Source organism: Pteropus vampyrus, unplaced genomic scaffold (genome assembly GCF_000151845.1).
Source record: "Pteropus vampyrus isolate Shadow unplaced genomic scaffold, Pvam_2.0 Scaffold140, whole genome shotgun sequence".
NCBI classification, from domain to species: Eukaryota; Metazoa; Chordata; class Mammalia; order Chiroptera; family Pteropodidae; genus Pteropus; species Pteropus vampyrus.
In genome coordinates, this window is record NW_011888921.1 from 6,004,019 (window position 1) to 6,027,709 (window position 23,691).

The 23,691-nt window shown below is 35.9% G+C and overlaps 1 protein-coding gene across 3 annotated transcripts in view; it reads left to right on the forward strand.

Moving 5' to 3' along the window:
• Positions 1-23,691, forward strand: part of DIP2B (disco interacting protein 2 homolog B) — a 183,515-nt gene that overhangs the window by 84,850 nt on the left and 74,974 nt on the right. For all 3 annotated transcript variants that reach the window (XM_011368324.2, XM_023535448.1, XM_023535449.1), the window contains exons 2-3: positions 3,895-3,966; positions 18,875-19,003. In XM_011368324.2, coding sequence (XP_011366626.1) covers positions 3,895-3,966; positions 18,875-19,003 — 201 coding nt within the window. The remainder of the gene's footprint in view (positions 1-3,894; positions 3,967-18,874; positions 19,004-23,691) is intronic.

Sequence of the window (23,691 nt, forward strand, 5' to 3'; positions counted from 1 at the left end):
AACTGATGGAGCTCCTTTGCTTTTAGTACTCAGTGATTTATGTACTATTCCTCTCTTCAGGCTAGCCAAGTGTTGCTTTTTTGGCCACATTTGAGGTCTAGCTGTCAAGTTTCAGTAAACTCTTAGTTCACTAAATTTCTCTCCCTGAGCCTTTTGGATCCTGCTAACGTAAAGACCTCTTTTTCTCCCATTTCCAGTTTTCCACCCAAGTACACATGTTTGTTTGATTTATTGTTATCTCACTGCCTCCATTTTATTAATTCATTCAGTCCCTCATTCAATAAGTGTCTATTGTGCCAGGCTGTGGGCGGGCTACAGAGATGAACAAGACACAATTCCTGCCCTCAAGTGCACAGTCTAGTAGGGACACAGATGTGTAAACACATAAAATACCACTGCTGTGCTAAGTGTTATCATAAAAGTGTATGCAGAGTTGTAGGGTCACCAGGAAGAAGTGACTAACAAGTGGTGGCAGACATCACACAGGAGGTGACTTTTGAGTAGGGCCTTGTAGACACAGAAAAGGGGCAGGGCATTTTTAAGTTAGTATGTGGCTCATTACTGTAGTCTTCACATTCTTATTACAGTTCATTTCCTAGGTCTCCGCTTGTTTATAGTTCCATTGGAGCTAATTGGCATGGCTAACTTAGGACTCTCTTGATTGACTTTTTTCAAAACTTGAGATGGTTGATTAACATCCAGGATACCAGGTCTAACAGTTCCATGATCATTTTCTGACAGCGAATGGTTGAAACTCTAAGCACTGAAGAAAGCTTTTAAAGGCTTTTCACTTTATTAGAAGTGTTCTGAGCCAGCAGAAGTAGTCTTTGTGTCCTCCAAGGAGAGAGAGAGAAAGGGAGGAAGGGAGAGAGAGTTTGGTGGAGGTAGGGGAGCTTAAGAGTGGGAAATGGGACAGGAGAATGCTCTGTTGTTTCTTTTGCAATAAAAGACATGATTTCCTGTTTCTAAGGCTCCCGAATCTCTGCTAGTTGTGTGTATTGTTGAAGTGCTGTATCCACCATAGTTCTAATATCAAGCCTTGCACACAGTATGTAGTCCATAAATATTTGTTGAATGAATAATGGAATAAATAAATGAATACTGGTGATGTACCAACATATTTCAGTGAAGTCTTTGTTTCATTTCCTGCATTATTTTTGGAAATTTCTTCCTATGACACTAGTAGATCAATGTAGTAACAGCCAATTTAAAATATCTTAATGAACAGATAGATGTAATTTGCTAATTTGACAAGGTTTGCTTTTTATTTCCAAAAAATGTACTGTGGGTTTTTCTTATTTCACTAGACAAACAGAGATGAAGGGCCATTGTGATTAAATTTGTATAGCCTAATAAGTAGTTATGATTGCAGTTTTAAAATATTGTTTCTTGAAATAATGGATGTTCAATGTAGAAATATTAGAAAATACAGGCAAGCAAAAAAGCTAAAACCAACCCATAATCTTGCAAGCCATAGCTAACCACTTGTTAATATTTTAGTGTATAAAAATCCAGATTTTTTTCTATGCATGTGTGTATGTAAAAATTCTAAAAATTGAATATACTATATAAACCATTTAGTATCTTGCCTTTTTTCCTGTTACACCATCCAATCTTGTTAACAAATATATATCTACAGAATTATTCATTCTTAAAAAATTATTTTTGAGATTATACAGATTATTCAGTCTTTTTAAAACAATCTCTTTTAAAGTATATAGAACAACTGAAAATCTCCCATAATCCTATTCCCCCAAGGGTAAACATTAATGTAGTATATAAAACCTTCCAGACTATTTTCTGTATATATGCAAACATATCTATTCCTATTTTTTTTTTTTTTTTTTACAAAATTAGATCCTATTATACCTACTGTTCTGCAACTTGCATTTTACCCTTAAGGTATTTTAGACATCTTCCCGTGTCAATACATTTGGAATACCTGCATATTATTATGTAAATTAGCATTTCTCATTCTGAGAATTATTGACATTATGTACTGGATAATTTTTTGTTGTGGGGTTGTCCTGTGCATTGCAGGATGCTCAGCAGCATCCTTGGCCTCTATCTACTAGATGCCAGTAGCACCCTTTCCTCCAGTTGTGACAAAAATGTCTCCAGACATTGTGAGTTGTCCCCTGGGGGACAAAAATCATTCCTGCTGAAAGCCACTGGTATAGATGGCTTATAATGTAAGCATTTAGAGTCCAGTTTTTTTCATTACAAAGAATGGGTGAAAGAGTATTGTTATATTGATTTTTGTGCACCCATGTGAATATTATCATTGAATAAATTCCTAGAAATGTAGTTGCTGGATCAAAATTGACAAAAATTGTCAAATTACTCCAAAGAGATTGTATCAATTTGTTTTTCAACTATAGCCTTATGATTCCAAATCTATATCTCTTTCTTGAGTTCTAGATCCACCTGTCTGTTAATTGGACATCTTGTGTATCTCACAGGCCTTTCCTAAGCTCAGCTCTCATTTACTTCAGTCTACCAATATGGCAGCTTGCTGTATTTTTTTCTCAATGAATATCACCACCAACTGCCTGGTTGTTCAAGCTGGAGAAATCGTCACAGTATACTCAACCAATCATCAAATCCTAACCAGTCTTCCTCCCTAATGTCTCTCAATCCATTCACTTCTTTTCATCCCTTTTACCACTGTCTTTCATTTAAGCTCCTACTAACTTGTCCAGATCACTGTAGCAGCATTAGGGCAACATCTGATCTCTCTGGCTTCTACCCTTGGTCCCCTACTCCTCAGAAAGAGTGAACTTGCTACACTCTGCGATTGTTATGCTCCTGCGTAACCTGGTCAGTGAGCGCTGCTACCTATCCACTGTCTACTCTATCAGATGCTGAGGCCAACGGCAACTGACATTCATCATTCTTGACTTCACATCTCTGTGTTCATCAAAATATGCCCCCTGATGCACATTGACTATTTAGTAAGTAAATGTTGTAAATTTGAATACATAAATTACTTCTTATGCTAAAATTTGACTTTTACATAAAGTTTTCTCTGACTAAAAACAATTCTTTTTGGAAAATAATGCTCTGGCATGTCACCTCAACACATATATTTATTCTCCCAGCTTTGAATTACTGTCTCCCTTGAATAGCCTGTTGTTCTTCTGCATTTCCTATTTCTTTTGATTCTGCACGCTACCCATTCATCTGCTACCCTTCCTTTAGTACCTAGCATGTTTCTTGGCTTCAACCACACGTTTTCTACTTAATTAATCAGTTTATTCTTATTGCACTTATTGTATATGGACTTTTTGTGTGCTTCATGTGTACTTTTTTATTTAATCTTGTGAAAAAGACATACATGTATATAAATAATACAGACCAGTCAACTGAAGGGAGAGGATGTGGGAGTTCCAGCCTCAGGTTCCCACTCAGGTATTAGGGTGCAGAAGGGCCTTTCAAGTAACCCATCCAAGTGTCTGAACCTTGACTTCTCCCCTTACCTAGACTTTTGATTTTACATGGATCAATTAGCAATATAATTGAATTGTATTCATTTGATCAAACTGAAACTTTGGAGAGAAGACCATTTTTCTGCCAGCCTTGCAGCATTCCATTTTGGTATATATTAAATACCAAAGAAATGAAGGGCGCCTAGGAACTTGGGAACCTCTGACATGGTATGTCTCATATTTCTGTGCTAGATCGTTGTAGGGACAAGCCCTACAATTTTCCACAAGAAGTCAGCTCCAAGCCTGTGGGAAATCACACACAGCAAAATCTCTGGCAAAGAACTATATATTTTTTTCCTACTCTATGTGGTAATTCTATAGCACTCTGTAATTAATTTTATTTTTACAGTGAACAACCATAGTATAAGAATAATACATAACCTATTTCTGTTTCTTGCTATTTTAGGGGACATCACACAGAAAGGATATGAAAAGAAAAGGTCAAAACTGCTGTCTCCTTACGTCCCGCAGACACAAGGTAGGCAATGAGCAGTGATTTCAACCTTTTCAGTATTTTTACCCTAAAGAATACTATTTTACAGGAGATCTGTCTTTTGTTGGTTTCTGTTCCCCCTCCCCCCCTTCCTCACTAGGAGTGAAAAAAAAATGGAAGGAAAGAAAGGAGGAAATGAATCTTAACTGAGTACAAGCTGTGTGCTAGGCACTTTTAAAATACCCAAGGTCATCAAATCATTTACACAGAGCTTGGGTGGCAGTGTGTCCGTGTATAGCTGATATGATTCAATGGCAGAAAATTCTAGGTCATGAGAAAACTGCATCTTATTTGTGCCTGAGCATGGACTGTGATAGAGAGGAACAAGGGGAGCAAAGAGGAGGAAGGACAGAATCAGTATTGCAAGGCAACTCAAAGACTAGGGTACTTGAGGACCTGGGGATAAGAACCCTAAATAAACTTTTAAATTTAAACTAATTCACAGCCAGATTTATTCCTTCTGCAAAGAGACTGACATGTTTTTTATATATCAGAAAGTCCTGAGTCACTTTTGTGCTTAATTCCAGAGGGGTTGCTGTAACCAGGCAAGGCTTTCTGTTTCTAAGTCATCATATTTTTAAAGTTACTCAGATTCCAGGATTTCCTTTGATAGCCTATTTCTGCTTTAATTTAAACTTTTATTATAAAGAATTTTTCTTTATTTCTAATTTCTCCCCTGCAATCAAAGTCTGCTTCCACAAGCCTGTTTTTTGTGGGGCTAATTGCTTTTATTTCTGGCTTATAAATACCTTTGAATACTTTGTATCCCCCACAGTTCTAATATCAAGCCTTGCACAGAGTATATAGTCTGTAAATATTTGTTCAATGAATAATGGTGGTAAAAATTTCACTGAGGTCTTTGTTCGATATATTTCATTGAGGTCTTTGTTTTATTTCTTTCATTATTCTTGGAAATTCCTCCCTACAAAAACTAGTGGATCAATGCAATGATAGCCAATTTAAAGTGTCTTAATGAACAGACGATTATATAAATGAATTGAGAGAGAAGAGATAGAAATTGGCCAGTGACAGCTAATTAAAGCCAGCTCTTGCTGAGCAAGGCATGACAGAGAAGGAGAGCACTCTGATTGGCTACTTAATTGTGGATCTGGCTTATGCCACCATAGGCCTAGAGATTTACTTCAGTCATTTTGTGCAAAAGCAATCAGATCCTGAGAAAATAGCTCAGTAAAAAATACAACTATGAAAGGACCATGATCTATCTATTATCTGTAGTCAGCCTACGTAGAAACCAAATCATGTTCAAAAGCTAGTTTATCAATTTACTATGAGAAACCACTGAGACATACTCAAGTCTGTGTAGTCAGCACATGAGTGCCCCACGGGGAGCCAAATCACAAGTAGAAGGTTGCTTAGTGAATATGGATTTGACAAATCATATGTTTAATTGCAGTGGGCCAAATGAATGCGACATAGCATCTCATGGTAGGGATGGTGTTGCTGATGACCTCATGAGAAAAAGAAAAGCCATTTGATGGCGATTCTTTCAGTTTACTGCTACCACACTTCATACTTGCCACATCTGTGCTCAAATTGTTTACCTTCTTCTGGTTAAAAAGGTGATCTGTCCCTCTTATCCAAGGACGGTCCTTTCACCTGTGCTTTAAGTTGCACCTCTTCTCCCTTCTCATAAACTTTGTACTATCTATCATCTAGTAACACAAGGATAGGGCATTTTGGAGTGGGCCACCTCCAGTGCAGGCAATAAGGGGTGCAGGATCGATAGAAATTTAATAGTAGTAATAAAACCAATAAAAAAGTTGGTCTGCTTTTTATTGTCACCATGTACAGCAGTTCTGAACACTGTCAGTAATAAAATGTTCCTCTCGCCGAGGCAGCCAGTTGCATTGCCCCCTCAGTATGCCATCACTGTCAGTTCCCCATCTCTCTTGTACAACCATTTTTTCCCTCTGAACCAGATCCTTCCTCTCAGCAGTTCATCATGCTCATTACTGTTCTATTAAAAAAAAATCTTCCCTTGTCAACCTCTTCCACCTCCACCCTCTCTTTCTCCTATATGATCAAACCGATCAAACGCTCGCTGTCTCTGTTTTCTCAACTCCTGCTTGCTTCTCAACCCATTTCACTCCCTTCTGGAGCTATCGTAAGTGATATCTCAGTAGTATTTGCCACTCTACTTCTTGAAACACTTTTTTTTGAAATACTTTCATTTTCATACTCTCTTTTTCCTGTTGCTCTCAGTCATCCTTGCAGACTCAGCCTCCTCTGTTAAATGTTGACATTCTCAAGGCAAGGCCCCAGGCCCTCTTGACGTCTCACTCTATATCTGTGGTTCTCAAATTTTAGCCCATATCAGAATCACTGGAGAGTTTGTTAATATAAAGTTGCAAGACCCCATTCTCAGGGTTTCTGATTTAGTAGGGCAGGGGTAGGCCCCCAAATTCACATTTCTGTCAAGTTCCCAGGTGATGCTGAGGTTGCTGGACCAGAGATCACACTTTGAGAACCAATGCTCTATCTGCCTAGAGAATTTCAGCAATATCCTGTAGCTTTAATTCTCTTTTAAATACAGGTAACTCCCAAATATGTATCTTCACCCCAGATCTCTCCTGAGCTCCTGATCCATAGATCCAACTACATACTTAACATCTCCATTTATATGTCTTAAAAAGAACCTCCATTTCAACATATCCAAACATAGCCATTAAATTTATGACTTATGCACACCACCCCTACTACCAGCACCAACCCCTCCCTACATGTATACACACATATAAAACAAAAAATAACCAAATAAAACGATATCCAACCTGCTCCAATGCTTCTTTTCTAGTTTCTTCCTTCTGAATAAATAGAACTCACATCCATAAGCCCAACAAATTAGAGACTTAAAAGTCATCTTCAGCATCTCTTTCATTCCCTACCTCCTGTCTATCACCAGGTTCTATCAGTTTTCTGTTTCTTCATGAGCCAGTTATGGTAAGTTAATTTTTCTAGGAAATTGTCTATTTGTATAAATTTTAAAATTTATTATTTCTGTTACTCACACTATTCTCTTTGTTTTTTAAGCCTTTGCTTTGTTTATATTGTTTACTTGTACCGCTTTTTTTTTTTTTTCTCTCGATCAGTCTCCTCAGAAGTTTGTCTTTTCAATGAACAGGCTTTTGATTTTATTGATTTTTTAAAGCATCTCTTTATTTTCTGATATCATTTTCAGCTCCTGTCTATTTCCTTCTTGTGTTCTTTTTGTTTACTGTTTAGTACTTTTTCTAAATTTCCTGAGTTGGATACTTATATTTTCTGTCTTCTTTCCTAAGGTAAGTGTTTCTTAGTTTCACTGTGGCCAGAGAACATGCCTGTACAAAATCAAATCCTTGTTATTTGTTAAGACATGCCTAGCATTTGGTAAATTTCTGTAACTCATCTATTTGTGTTTTATTTGTGGATGGTTCTGGTCCATTAATTCAAAGGAGTTCATTGTGTTTTTCAGATCTTTTTTCTTCTTCCTAACTTTTTGACTATTTTGATCTATCAGTTCTGCTAGAGTATGTTGAAAAATCTATACCATGACTTTGGGCTTGTCAGTTTTTTCTGTAGCTCTATGAAGTTCTGCTTTATAGTTTTGTTTGTTTGTTTGTTTGTTTGTTTTTACTTAATAGGTTTTAAAGCTATGTTACTAGGTGCACACAAATTAAGAATTACATTTTCTTTGTAGATTATTCCTTTTATTATGAGTAACTGTCTTTGTCTCTGTCATGTTTTATCCTAAGGCTTTAAAAAAAAATCTAGACTCTCTAGCGTTGCATTATTAGACATCTTAATTCTTCTCCCAAAGAGCACAAAGACTTTAAAAATGCTTTAATGTTGACTACCATCACTGCCCATCTTATATTTTAGTACCACCTTGTTTACATACCCACTCAATTATCAATTATTACTTCATGTAGTTAGCGGTAGTTGGTATTGTGTCTTTATCCACTATTCCTTTGTATATCTTCTTTCTCTCAGTTCAATTTCCTTTTTCCTAAAGTCTATCCTATAGTAGTTACATATTTTAGTCACTATTTCTTAATGGTAGATTCTCTCAATTCCTGTTTACTTTCTTTTCCCACCTTTGTTCTTGAACTTATTCATGTCTTTCCCCAGAAGGAATCTGTTGTAGGGCTGAGTAATCTCCATTCCACAGGTTTTGCAGCAAAAGAGATTACCCCTTGGCCTGTTTATCTCATATATCTTCGTAGATTTTGAAGGAGTCATTTAGTTTGATTTTTTTAAATGGCATTAGAATTAAATTTTTAAACTTGCTACATTTTATTAATGTCTGATATAGAATTAAATTAAAGTCAGTTTTACCACTTTGGGTTGGAGTTTCCTACTTCTTCAAGAAGGATTTAATCTCTTCTGAACTCTTTCTATTACCTTGTTAGACTTCATTCACTCCATTTGTGAGATGCTTCACTGTGAGGTTGGTGACTTGAATGTCATATATAACATCATCCACTAATTTCTTTTGAAATAAAAAAATTAACACTGCCTGCAACACTACTAGTAATTGTATTACTAGAACAATTTATGTGTACATGGCTTATCTAAAAATGTTTATTTAAAAGTTTAGTGAATGACTTTCTGTATGAAATTGGTCTTAGGTTGCATATTTATGTATGTTTTAGATTTCTTTTCTCAAATGTTACATACATCTTTAAAACAGGACTTAAAAAATTAACTATGTAACAAGGAGATTAGGGAGATATGGAAGAGAACACAGGGTTGAAGAAAATACTTAGAAATTAGTGGAAATTGAGTAAGGACAGTTTTAGTTAATAATAAGCATAATGTAATTTACTATTATTACAGAGATTAGATTCTAAAGTTACTGTATGACAAAAATCTGATGTGTCAAAATTATCCTTGTAAATCACTTAAACCGCCCAACTTTGAAATTGATTGTTGTTTCTTTAGTTAAACAAAACCCACACTTTATCTGGTATATAAGACTCATGCTGTATGAAAAATTCATATCTTGATAAAGGTTAAAATCATATTCAGGGCCTCAGGATGCTCTCATTATGAGAAGCATGGGAGAAATGAAAGTATGGTAAGTTCACATCATTTCATTCTGAGCCATATGCTCTCAGAAAAGAATTGTCCATAGAACATCTTTCAGTAGTTAGAGCCTGGATATAAAGCTTCCCACATGCTTCAATTAGTAGACTTGCAGGGAGAAGAAGCCAGAAATTAACTCTTTTCTGGCATGGCCCAAAGAATTGGATTTTCATACCACGCATACTCTAACTCTTCTGTAAATTAATCACTCTTGGAGTTGCAGGAAAATGGAAGGTTTTGTGTAAGGGAGGCAGCTCCCCTGGGCTGATGCTGTGGTCTAATCTTTAAGTTACTACTTTTGATATAAGTAACTGATAATTCCAACTAGCTTTATTAGAAAAGAGTTTATTCTAATGATAACAGGAGTTACTGACAGAATCTTGGGCCAACACATATTTACCAAGTGCCTCCTGTGTTCAAGTACTGTTGAGGCATTGGGAGGCAGACGACATTGGACAAGACTGATGAGGCTGCCCAGGACCCCATGACTTGCTCCTTCAGTCTACTAGGGTTTTGCTCAGCTAGGACTTACACAGAGGAGCCTTCCTTGACCAGTTCTATCAAAAAGAGTCCCTGCTCTCATTATCTGAGTTACATTTTTAAAAAGCTCTCTCCCATAGATTATGGTTTTGTTCATATGTCTCACTCTCCTGTTGGACTCTTAAAATCAAGAACGTCCTTATTTTTCTTATTATTCTTATAATTATTCTTCATGTGCCTAGTTTCTAGCATTAGATCCTGGCATATAGTATAAATATAAATGTTTATGGAACTTAACAGAAAGAACATTTAGAATTTTCAGTATCTCCTTTAGTAAACACATCTGTGAAGATGAAAGTGTCAGGTAATGAAGAAGCAGATTACTTTGTAGATTGGAAAGTGATTGGTTCTGGCAGCTTGTTTCTACCTTCAATTTATCTTTATTTTAGATCTACTAAACCTTAAGGGACTGTGTACAGTATCATCTGAGATTTAGCATTTCTCTTTATTTAACCTTTTTTTTTTAAAAAGAAATTAATCCATCTATTTTAAATAATCAAGTGGTACTAGGAGGTTTGTAACAGCAAAAATAATCAGTGTCCTCTTCTTCCGTAGAGATACCTTCTTTCAACTCTTAACTGTTTCTTTTGGTATTTACTCTTCTGTATTTCTCAGTAACATTTTATTACTGTTTCTTACCTTTTTTTTTCAACTCGAGGCATTATTCATTTCTTACTGTAAACGATGAGAATCTTTCTCTTACATACTCCTCCCTCAGCCACACAGACACTACACACTTCCTTTTTCCCTTTACTCCTTTCTTCACATCTCTCATCTTATACTTGGACTGTATATTATTGTTAAGTCCTCATTCAGTGTTTACATTATTATGATTATGTAAATATTATTCAAAGCTAAGTCACTTGGTTTACTAGGATTACATTCCCCCCCTTTTTTTGCACAGTTAATCTATCAGGTTTATTATTATTTTCATAGATACAGTTCTTGGTGCCATCTTTCTTCCTGCATCGTCTGAACTGATTGTTTTCTTGTCCTGCTACAGGCCTTCATTATATTCTAGTGGCATTTTGGGAAGGAGTGGGGATAGATCGAACTGCTCACTTTTTATCAGAATTTTTTATTCTAACATTTCTATTTAAAGATTGTTCACATTGATTCGAAGATAATTTCTATCAATCTAAAAGATCTCAAAGACCTTAATACCTCATTTAGTTGTTCACCAGCAAGACGATCATAGAAATGGTATTCACAACAGCCAACTTAGGTGTTAAAACTGGGCGAGGCTGAGAAAAGCCCTACCTCAGCTGTTTTGCAACTCTCCGCTGTTTAAAATTGCCCTTGGTTCAACAGTGGCATCTCATCTCTTGGACTCACATTTTTTGCTTTAGGACATTAACTGCACCTTCTGTTTTTGATGGCATTGGTGTAAACATTCCATTCTGTCTTTGCGTATTTGAGATTATTTGTGACCTTTGTGTATTTGTTTTTTATCCTTTGAAGTCTTTTAGTTCATTTAATTGTGTTTGTCTCCTGCTGAAGAATATGATCTCACCTTTTATGTGTTCCTTCTTGGCCTAGTTTCCACATTGTTTTCACCCCAAACCCTTATCTGTTGCCCTTTTAGGGTAAGACGTATTAGCTTATTAATATGGTTATATGCTGACATTCTCTAGCTTGTCCTGGTAAGAAGTTCTGGTGACCCAAAGGTTTTTCCCAAACTTGGATTACTCTTGTGATTGCTGTTTATTTTGCTAGAAGGTATTTGTTCACTAGTATTCTAGTATATATACACATATGCTGCATTTGTTAGTTGTTGCACACCCTTTTCATCACAGTTCTTCTAAGTTCAGTCCTGCCTTTGAGATTATGCAAGTGTGTATATAATTTGAATTAAAATGAAACAAAAGAAATCCCTGTGTTTTATCCTCTCTCTCTAAAGCCTCTGATAACTCCTCTCAGGGATAAAGACCTCTTAATGACCTCATGTAATTGTAATTATATGAAAATTGTGAGCGGCACAAGTTTTTTGCATAAAACTCGCATGGCTTAGAGATACACAAATAAGCAGGCTTTTCAGTTTAACATTTAACCATATCTTTTATATTGGTATCCCTTCATTTTTTTATCTTTGTTTTTCCTAGCTACCCACTATCATTGGTGGAAGTGAGGAGACAGACAAGATCTTAATTTTTTATTTTATCCAAAATATTGAGAGCAGGCAATGTATAAGACCAGAGCCAATTATTGCAGGAGAAACAAGACGAATTGAGACCAGGCTCTGACCTCAAGTTATTTATACTATAGTAGGAGAAATAAGACAAGGTATACAATTCAGAATCATAAGAGATAAAGTAAAATAAGCACTGTTAGAGAGTTCTAAACAAAGTACTGTGGAAATTCAAAGGGACATGAACTTAAAACCAGCTATCGAAATCAGGAACAACATTTTGGAATGCTATAAAACATTTCCAACTGTATAAATATTAAGTAGGTGGTATGCCTCTTTGTGTGTGGAGGGGCAGAGGGTGAGATCTATTGTATTTGATCCCATTTTGATTTAAAAGTTCCTTCTCAAGTAAGGATCACAGCAAATGAAAAGAACATGAAAATTTTCATTCCATCCAGTTCTGCTCTTTTCTTTGCTAAGTTTGAATAGTATTATAGTCACTATGAACTGGAGCACAAATTGCAATCAGATCCGTCTCCATGTGCCTTATCAGAAAGAAGTCCTCTTGGGGCTTCTCTTTCCTCCTGAATTGTCCAAGAACCTCCTGGGATATAGGTAGTACAGAAGGAGTGGTGGTCAATGCAGCTTCCACACCCAGAAGGGAAGAGCCTCATTGTCAGCTGCTGCTTCTCAATGCCTCATGGGATGCTGTTGGAAACTGGTCCTTATCCCTTGACCAGTAATGCTGACCTACTGCTAAAACCACTTCCTGCATCAGCCACTCTGATGGTTCAGCTCAGCTAAGGTACCCACTTGGATTCTCAGCACCGAGCTCTTAGTATTGTGCTCTTTTAGCCCCATGCATAGCTATTTTGCTGATGCCAAGTGCCCAGGAAGCTCTGGGTCAAGATCTCTTCAGATTCCAGCCGCTTCACAGACTCAGAACCCCCAAATCCCCTCCTTTCCAAAATCCACCTCTAGCAATCAGACAAGCCACCCCTTTTCCAGACTCCAAGTGCAAACACTCATTTTTTCCTGCCTTTCCCCAGGCAGTGAGATTAACCACCCATCCTTTTGAGGAATGCTCTTCTCAGTGACTCAGGGTGCTTTGGCTCCTAGAGGAGATTCCCTGAGTGATTCAAGGGTACCCTCACCCACCCTCTTGTAAGGGGTGGAGGTTGTATTTCTAATGATTCAAGGTGATTATTGACATACTCTCACTAAAGAAAAACAGATTTAATCTGTGGTTGGTATCCTGCTTCCTTACTGGTATCTATCAGATAGTATTATTGTGATAATGAAATGAGATGGTGTCATGAAAGTTAAAAGAGCCATAGAAATGTATTATCATTGTTATTCTGTCATTTTCTGTTTAAGTCCCTTCAAAGCCTGCTCCTTTGGCTCACACCAAGTGACCAGACCCTGCTTTCTTTTCCAGCCTCATTTTGTATCACCCCACCTCTTGCACTGTGCTTTAGCCCCACCAGTCTTTCTTAGACTTGTCAAGTTTTTTCTCCTTCGTTGGACTTCTACAAATACCATGCTTTTGTATAAAGTGGCTTTTCTGTCTCTCTGACTACCTAAAGCCTACATCAGTGTCTCCTTTTCACAGATCTTCCCTGAAACTCTAATACAAATTAAATTCCCCATTATGTGGCCTCAGAGATCTTTCTTTTCCTTCTCTGCACATATCACAATGTAAAAGATATATGTGAATTGGTGACTAATATATTAACATATTTCTTCTCTGGACACGAGCACCAAGACCAGTGAGCAAGCATGTCTGCTCTGTTCACTCTAAAAAGTTGAATTGTGTTACTTGGTTCTCTGCATATCCTGTCTCACTGTATTACTCTTACAGGTGAGAAAATCTGTTAAAACATTGGCAGAGTTGAAAAATGAGAAGCTGAGGTTGGCTTTCTTCCATCTTCCTGAATGGAAATTTTGCATAGTTTTATACTACTAAATAGCAGCTTTTTTAATGTTATCATTATTATTATATTCAAACAATAGAATTATAGAAGACTCTAATGTCTCTTTCTACATAAATTATGTACATGTTGATCATGAAGAAAGAAGGCTTTGTGTTGTACAAGAAATTAAAATTTGTGGTTTTTCTTAAACTTATTGTTAACGTTATGACACTATTTAAACATAATGGTGACCCCTAGTGGATATTCTGTATAACAGACCGAAAGACCAGGAACCCCCAAACTGAAGTTGTCATTGTGTAATCAGAGATTAATCTTTTTCTTTGTCTCTGAAGTACGTCTCACACTAGAATTTAGAATTTTTGAAGAATACTTGATTTGTGAAATTTGCAGCTCTCATTCTAGCACTTACCTGTTTGGGCGCCTTTTTAAATTACTTTGATTTTACATATAACTTTCTGTGAACGAACAATGAAATGGTAAAGAACTCCAGAATACCTCTTTCCAGCTACTCAGGGGATTTTATGTCCCATCTGATTTTTATAAGTACATAGAAAAGTTTTTAACATATACACAGTTGTAATCACATTATATACGTGACTTGACATCATTCCATTTAGACCTTTTCACATGTTTGCATAGTCAACATAGTTCTCATTTTTTTTGATATTGATTATGCTGATACATGAGTTAATTCTGTCCTTGCTTTTAGCATCTTAACTATGGTAGTGAAATTGTACACATCCTATTCAGAGTAGAGAAATCTCTATTTTGGGGTCCCAAGTAATTCCTGAGTGTGAAACTCTGGCAAGGGAATGACTCATCTTTAGGTAGCATCTTGCCTGCCCAGCCGACACTGGACATGCTGTTAAATAATGCCCTACTGTGCTCCTGTGTCCCCAGACCCTTATCTTCTCTTTGATGAGACCTGAACTATGTTGTTTCCTGCCATTTCCAGGATAAACTGTTGCCCTGGCAGATAAGCTAATGTGGGAATAAACCTTCCAAAATTATTTTAATCCAGCTAAGACATAGTTTTTCCCTGCTCACCTCCAATTATGTGTTGATTTGCCAGTTACTTTTAGAGAAAGAAAAAAGGAGACAGGATTTTAGAAGATTGGAAAATCCTGCTCATGGTGTCATAATTTATCTAGGAAGCTGAAAACTGAATATTATTTTAATTTATTTTAGTCAGAATCTGCTCTATATGGTATGACCTTCAATTTAAGAAAATTCAATACTTTTATTTTCTTCTTTACACTTAACTATTACCTTGATGTTCTGAAATGAACATATATTATTTTTATAACCTGAAAAGAAGACTTTTCTAAATTATAGAAAAATCAGTAAAGCCTGTGGAAAAATATATAAACTGTCTAAAATTTTATCACCTAGAAATAGCTGCTGTTAACATTTTACCGTATTGCTTCCAGTTTTTTTCAATGCATATATAAAATATATTTGTAAATCATATATCCTGAAAAATAAACTTCAGTACTTGGGAATAAAAGTTTTTAAAATTTATATATGAATTAGAGAGTGATTATTTCCATTCAAAAAGATGAACTACACTTTATACCTCCTCTGTTACGAAGTAATTTGATTCCTAGGAATTCATTTTACTTTTTTTTCTTTCTCTTCTCTTTTAAAACCTCTTTCATACTTGAAGCAGGTATATTACACATTTGAACCGAAAATGTTATATCAGAAATCCATGTTTTTGTGGCATTATGCTTTGGGTACCTGAGGAATGCTCACTGAACAAATTTGTCAGCTGCTTATTGAAACTGCAAATCAACCTTTTAGTTTCGTTTCTGGCAAGCTACAATGAAATGTTTGTCATGATTTTAGACCTAAAAGAGTCCTGGTCTGCTTGGATAACTAAATTCCTGAGGGAACTGAGATAAACATTGCAAAGCGTCATCCTAATGTTGCTTAGTGAATAGCCTGTTCTGAGGCCTTTTTTTTTTTTTTTTTGGTACCAGTTCAGTAGATCTCTTGGCTAAGTGTCATCTGACTTTCAGTTCTCATTAGATATCATTATTTGTGTTAATTTCCTTGTGGTTTGATCCGTGATAACCTCTAGGTAATCTCACTGGGAATGTTCATTCTCTCCAGTTCTTCCTCAAACAAATGTATCATCTTCCCAGTTTCCCTGTCACCTCCCTATCATTTCTTTGTGTTGAGTTTTTATTCTTTAGCCCACCTTATTTTCTTTTTCTTAATTAATTACATTTACAAACATAAGATAAAAGCCTGAGTAAGAGAGAAATTGTAAAAAATACATAAACCATTTGTGTCCATCCTTTGTGAAATGAGAATCAATATTCCTTTTATACTTTGGATAATTAATATCTAATTCAAAAGCACCATGTTTTTTAGCAGAGTGGTTTGGTCTATCTCAGCAAATTTGCTTATTTTTTAAAAATCAATGATCGGTAATTTATATATTCACTGTGATCCTCTCCCCACAAAGTAATACAAAGCTAATGTTTTAATGTGCTATCTGTTTAAGCCAAACCATTTTCTCTGTGCATATTTGCAAGCAATGTAGCTCATGTGTGCTAATATGATTTCCTTCCTGTATATATTGTCTGACTATACAAATAAAAATAGCCCCTTTCTGATTTTTGTTCTCTAAGGTTGATTGGAATGTTTTAAATAATTTCTCTAATGAATGGTCGCAAACTATGTGGAGGGGTTTTTTTTTGCAGAATCTTTCACATGAAAGCAGGTGATTAAAAAACAAAACAAAACTTTTGTCCAGCTGCTGACTATAAATCCTGAAGCATTTAGATACTCCTAAAGTAAATTATTAATTCTAATTGCTTTCCTCTTAAAAGTTTTGGGAAAGTTTTCATAACCTTTTTTATAACCTTTTCTGGTTGAGAACTGGTGGAGTTAGATCGGGTTTGAATCTTGGTTCTGTCATTCTCTGGCTCTGTGACTTTGGGTAAAATAATGCATGTCTCTGTTCTTTTTTCTGTAATAAGTTGAAAGTGGTAGTGCTGACTTGGTAGGGTTGTTGTGAGGAATAAATAAGAATAAAATGTGAAAACTTTTTATATGTGCTTCTCTATGCACAGTGCCTGGCACAAAGCAAACACTTAAATGTTTGCTTTTATTATTATAGACTGAGAGTTGGCAAGTTTTTTCTATAATGGGCCAGATAGTAAATTTTTCAGGCTTTGAAGATCATATAGTCTCTGTGGCAACTAATCAACTCTGCCTTTACAGTAAGAACACATCATAGGCAATATGTAAATAGATGAATGTGGCTGCATTCTGATAAAACTGTTATAAAAACAGACATGCTATAATTTGTTGATTCCTATTCTAAAGTAATAAAACTAACAAATTAAATAAGGTGTTGCAGTGTTAAGAATTCAGTATAGTTCTTCTGTGAGATGGATTATCAAGAGAATTGAGATAGATTAAAAACTTCAATTTGCAAACCCAGACATTACCTTTCAAAATCTCAGTGTTAAAACATGTTCTACTCCATTAATATATTTTATAATAAAAATCTCAGCTACCAGGAACCATCAAAAATAAACATTTCTAGATCCATAAAAGCTCTTTAATGGAGAACGTCCTAAAATGTACTCTTTTGCCTTAAAAATAGTGTATAAAAAATAATCTTAACCATTTAAAAAAATAAAATTCTTTAGGTTATATCCTATGATTTTGTGGGTCAGGAATTTGGTCAGGGCTCAGTTGGGTGAATTTTTTGCTTTGCGTGGTGGCAACTGGGGTCACCAAGTGCTTTTCCCCTAGTGTATAGGCTGGTCTGGAAGGTGCAAGATGGCTTCACTCACATATCTTGGCACCTTGGCAGAGGCAGATGGAAGGCTGGACTCAGCTGGGACTGTCAATTGGCTCTCTTACACATGGCCTCTCCAGCATGCTAATCATTTTTTTAAAATGATATGACGTTGTCATTATGAGTCCCAGATCCTGTAGCACCATGACACCCACAGCCTTTACCGAGGTATGTGAGACTGGTGCTTGCACTCTCCAGACCACTGTGCTTTCAGTCTGCTTTTTAAATTTTTGGCTTTATAAACCGATTATCAGCTGTGGTCCGGAGCAGTGCATTTGCTGGTTAGGTTATATGTTACTATTGTGGGCACTTAATTTGCTAGAGGTGTAAGCTGCCTTGCTGGGCACAACTAAGTGCTATTAAAGAAACTTAAAATATGCTTTTAGCAAGGAGGAAATCCTGCAACATGTAACAACATGGGTGAACCTGGAGAATATGATGCAGAGTAAAGTAAGCCAGTCCCAGAAGGACAAATACTACATGCATTCCACTTAGACAAGGAATCTAAAATAATCATACTCATAGAAACAGAGTAGAATGGTGGTTGCTAGGGGCTGAGAGGATAGGGAATGGGGAGTTTCTCTGCTAATGGGTAAAAAGATTTAATTATGCAAGATGAGTAAGTTCCAGAGATCTGCTGTACAGCACTGTGCGTATAGTTAATATTGTATTGTGCACTTAAAAATTTTTTAAGAGTATATCTCATGTTGAATGTTCTTATGTTTTTTAAAAAAATTATGGCTTAAGAGTTAATACCATTTGAAAAAAAGAGGCAGTTAAATATCAGAACTTAAGATGTTTTTCTTATTATTGTTTTACCTGCTTATTTCTACTTTTCCCATATTCTCAAGACAGCAAATGATGGGAGGGCAGAGTATGAGGACAGGCCAGGGACTAGAAAGGGGCAGAAGTTCAGGGGTTACTCCAGTTGGAAGACGGACTAGTAGATATGACTTGAAGCTATGTTTGCATAGTAAGCACCCTACTTTTGCTTAAATGATGTGTTTATTTGGAATACCTTATATTGGAGAGGCCAAAGCTCCCCAGTTCTCCTTTGTACCACTGTGCAGGATTAGGTAGTCATAGACGTCCCCCAGCCCCACCACTTTACTAGTTCTTAGAGTCTCTGGAATGGCTTATTCACTTTACCCGTATTTTTGCTGTTTCTCTTATATCACCTGTTCACAGTTATGGCTCCAAAATGATTTTTTTAGCCCAAATGTCTTTGTATTATTTTTCTGTATGTATATTAAAGCTCTCTAAACTTTTACTATAAATGAGGTAATAGTACCTACCCTCAGAGTATTGTGGGAATTATGTAAAGTACTCTGAAACCATTAGCTATTATTGTTATCAGATAACCATCTTCCAAACTTCCTTTTTTAGAAACCGATTCAGCAGTACAGAAAGAACATAGAAACCAGACACCTGCTCCATCTGCAGCTCAAACTTCTGCTCCTTCTAAGTACCACCGAACTCGATCTGGGGGAGCCAGGGATGAACGATATCGATCAGGTGAGAAGAAACTGACAAATATCAGCGAAATAGCTTTTACTGACTTAGTATGATCTGTGTATCCTGAGAGCTTTTAACATTTGTTTTTTTTTTTTTCCCCTCAGAGCACCAGCAGTTCTATGTTTATTTATTCATTAGTCATTTATTAAATACCTATTATATAGGTATTTATAATAGGTATAGTAGGTAGAGTAGATACTCAGTATTTCCTGGGGATGCAACATCAAATAAGACATTTCTGCCCTCAGGGCAGGGATGGGGAGCCAGATAAGTACAAAGGCAATGTGAGTAAATAAATAAGTGGGGAGAGCCAGGATCATGCTGGGTGGTATGTAGGGAGAGCTCAATGGACTCTATTGGAAGAGTCAGGCCTTTCTATATTTGTTAGAGTTGTTAATTTAGTCTCTTAACTAAATGAAGCTGGAACAACAACTTACAATGAAATTTCAGAGTAGTAAACCCTTAAATTTTATTTCTTCTGACCCAAAAAGTACCTGTGGGAAAGGAAAAGCAACACTCTATGGCTAGCAATGGAAGCATGCGCCTGCCATATCATGTCCAAGACTGATGAGCAAGAAACACATCATATACCCAAGCCCAGTTTCCCAGGCACCCAGTGTTGCCTGTTGTGGCTGGGGCCCAGGTTCAGTAGCAGCGTATTCTGACTAGGCTGGAGGAGTTTAGACTTTACAACTCTCATCCCTGGCCTTCTAGGAGTTTTTGGCTCTCCCCCCCCTTTGTTTGTTTGTTTGTTTTTACAGCACATAAAGGGATTAGTAAAGAACTAAAAGATGTTTCTCTACATTCTGTGTCCAAGCCGATTGCATTTACGAAAAAGTTTAAGTGCGCTCGTTCAGCAGTGTAAAATTTTGACCTTCATCTAGTAAAACCAACTGTGATCTCTAGCCCCGCCCCGATCTATTACACCAATTTTTTTTAGATTTACCCTAAATATCAGAAAGTGTAGTTTGTGAATTAAATACCAGACTGTTAGCAGACTGTTCAGTGTCTTGGTTAGGTGCAGGGGTATTGAAAAGGATTTAATAGTCAAGTTTTGGATATTTGTCTCACAGGGAACTCCCCCCTGCCCCGTTTTAAGGGTAGGTATGAGATGTAGGCCACAGAGGAGGTAAAGTAGGGAAGAAAGGGTTATTTAAAAACTCTGAAGATATTGAAAGCTATGAGAGTACTACAGTACTCTCATGAAGGAGAATAGGAAAGGGGAAGCAATTCATGCAAGCATGAATTTTGGTGAGAATCACTTTTTTTCAGTATATTAGGAATTGCTCAACTAAATAGCAAAGGAAAGCTCAGCACATTCTGAGAATTGTGGCTTCCATGAATAAGAAGAAACCAACAACAGTAGCAGAAGAAGAGCAAATAAGTTATAGAAATTGAGGGGAGTTGAACTTTACTACTCTGCCACTCCATTCATAGGAAAGATTACATTTACAAGTCACATGCAAAAACCGCTTAAGAATGTAGGGTATGTTTCGTGAAAATCATAAGCATTCAGAGTAAAGTGATGGGTACACAGAAAGATGTAATATTGATGTCAGTAAGTTCAACTAGAAAATCCTCTCTTATTTCATGGAGGTTTATTAACGCCTATGATATTGCAACCATTCATATTCAAATCTAAATAGACTCAGTGTCTCATGTTTCAGACTCAGTGTAAAGAGCTTATATTTATTCAGAGTTTAGATCATCTGACCTAATTCTGCTCTCTGTGCTTAGCTAAGAGAATCTGCCATTTCAAATACACTTATTTAGTACCTCTTTTTCCTGCACATCAGGGCATGATATACCTTTCTACATGCACGTTATGGTCACAAGTGTAGAAATGCCTGAGATGAAAAGTGATCTGATTGTAAGTTATTCTGACAACTCCTTTAATGTTAATCTTTTGAGTAGTTAGCCATCTCAAACAAAACAAAACAAAAAAAAACAAAAAGGGACTTTAAAAGAACATTTGTATCATCTTATTCAGCTCAAACATTAGTGCTGGAAAATGATACCCAGCTCTCATGTGCTTCTGGCAGAGATATCCAAAGTCAGCTATATCTGGGGACTGAACTTTGGAAGTGATTTCTTTATCAAAGATCAAGATGAATTGTATGCTGGTGAGTAAGTCAAATCCAGTTGAGGGAGCTGAGCTGCCAGTTCTTATCAATATGAGGCTTTGCTAATACAGTAACTGTGAATATCTCCTTTTGACATGGATGTATGGGCCAGGGTTAATGTTGGAAAATACATCAGTGTTTTGATTTGTTCTGTGGTCTGATGCTATGAATCCTTGCAGCAGAGAAAAACATGCTCTGTAATTATTAATTATCCAAATTTTATGAGCTTTCTAAAGCTTGTTTAATGTGAATAATTCTTTAGTTTTAGCAAGTGTACTATCACATGTTTCGTGTCTCATGGAAAAATATACTTTTAGAAATGTATATTTAATTATTAAGTGTTAGCATTGATTTGCTGTTGTTCTTTTGTTGAGAAGGTCCTTTTTCTCAGTATAAGCAGTTAATAATTTGTTTTCCAAGACAGCTAAGAATCATATATCATCTAATATAAAAAGAATACTTTTCACATTTTAACATATCTGAGATCAGGATATGTTTTTTATAAGATGGCATCATAGATTCAACTAAATATGACATTCTTCATTCAACTAAATTTCAAGGAAACTAAAATAGTATAAGAAACACAAACACAGTAGAAATTATTTCACTTTAGAGCCAAAAGTAAGTTAGTACTGTGGTTTTAAAAGTGATAGCACAACAGTTTGGCAATAGCTTTTAAACTTTAAATATTCATACACTTTGACCCAGATATTCCACTTCTAGGAATTTATTTTATGTAAACACCTACAGATATGCATATATATATATATAAAAAATATATATATACACACACATGTATATGTATGTTGTAGTAGTGTTCATAATAATACAATGGTTAAATAAGTTATAGTATGTTTATACAATGGAATTCTATGAAAGTTGATTTCAAAAGTTTATGAAGGTTCATAGGCAAAAAGTGAGGTAGATCTATTTGTGCAGATATGAGAGATGTGCCAAATATATTTGTAAGTAACAAATGCAAGATAATTTGTAGCATATGATCCAATTTTGTACATATTAAAAACAATAATTAGTATGTGCACAGACACAGAAAACTGGAAAAATATGTACCAAACTATTGAGGTGGGATTATTTTTGGAAACTGGTGGGTCTAGGGAAAATGTTCATTCAGGATTTTATGTGTTTAGATCTTTTTCCAATATGTCTATTAATTCTTCCAGTTTTTTTTTATTGTGGTAAAATACAAAATACATATAACAAAATTTGTATATTAATTTTAAACAAAAAAAAATGACAAAGATAGGTTTTAAAGTGCTAGCTTTGGATAAATAATTTGAAAAGGTTTAATCAGTTGCTTAAATCAGTTATTGGTTTCATTGATTTTTACTTTAAATGTGGATTCTTCTGACTCAGTGCTGGGAGCTAAATGTAACAGTAACTCTCCCTGTCACCCAAATTGAGAACTTTCCTGTCTCTGTCCAAATCTGGTTTCTACTTCTGGTCACATTTGCTAAGATGATTGCCACTGGTACACCAGGACCATTCTGTTTCTATATTAATACATTTTCTTATACCAAGGAAGGTAAATTGAGTTCAGTTCAGCAAGCAATTTTATAGACCTCCTATGAGTCAAGCAGAGTTTAGAGGCTAGAGAAACATAGATGAAAACACAAGAATCTTTTATACAAGGTACAGAGGCAGCATAGAAACGAGAGCTACAGGAGACGTAGCCTGGCTACTAGGCACTGTCAAGAACAGGCTTCACGAAGGTGGTGAAGTCTGAGCCATTTTGAAAGATGGCTAGCCATTTGCTATGTAGATATTCCAGGCTCAAACAAACAAACATACATAATTTGTAAGGGCAAGGGAATGTGAAATGCAAAATTAAAATTTCACTGCCCCTCCCCACCAGTACACAGAGTAGTGCCAAAATTAATATGATATCCTAATGTGCCAGAATTTAGTAGTTGGTGCCTCTGCCTTAATTTAAAATGTTAAAGTGGTTGGTGCCTGCCAGTGTCCATTCATCCGTCCCTCCATCCGGCTGTCTGTCTGTCTATCTAAAGTAATGTCCTAATAGTTAAGGGCCCCTGGTCCTTAAAGCCCAGCTATGCCACTTATGTATGATGTCTTAACTACTTTGTAAAAACAAGCCAAGAATAGGAGCACCTCCTATAAAACTGTTAAGTAACATTTTCCATGAAGATGAAAGTGAAATGGTTCAGTATTGTCCATAGATGTGGGGAAATAGACACTCTCTTACCTTGCTGGTAGAAATGTTATTTCTTTCATTAATAATGGTATTGGACATTTGGAGATGTGTTTATTATTCATTTGTGTTTCTTCTATAAACTGCCTATTCATTGCCTAATATTTTTTTAATTGCGTTGTTCATTTTTTTTTTTTTGTATTTATTTACAAGATCTTTTTTTTTTCTTTTAATCCTAAGGATGCTAACATTCAATCTCCTTACTAGTTATAGGTCTGTTCAGATTTTCTATTGCTTCATGATTCAGTTTTGGTAGATTGTATGTTTCTCAGAATTTATGCATTTCTTTAGGTTATCCAATTAGAGATGTATGATTACTCATAGTAGTATCATAA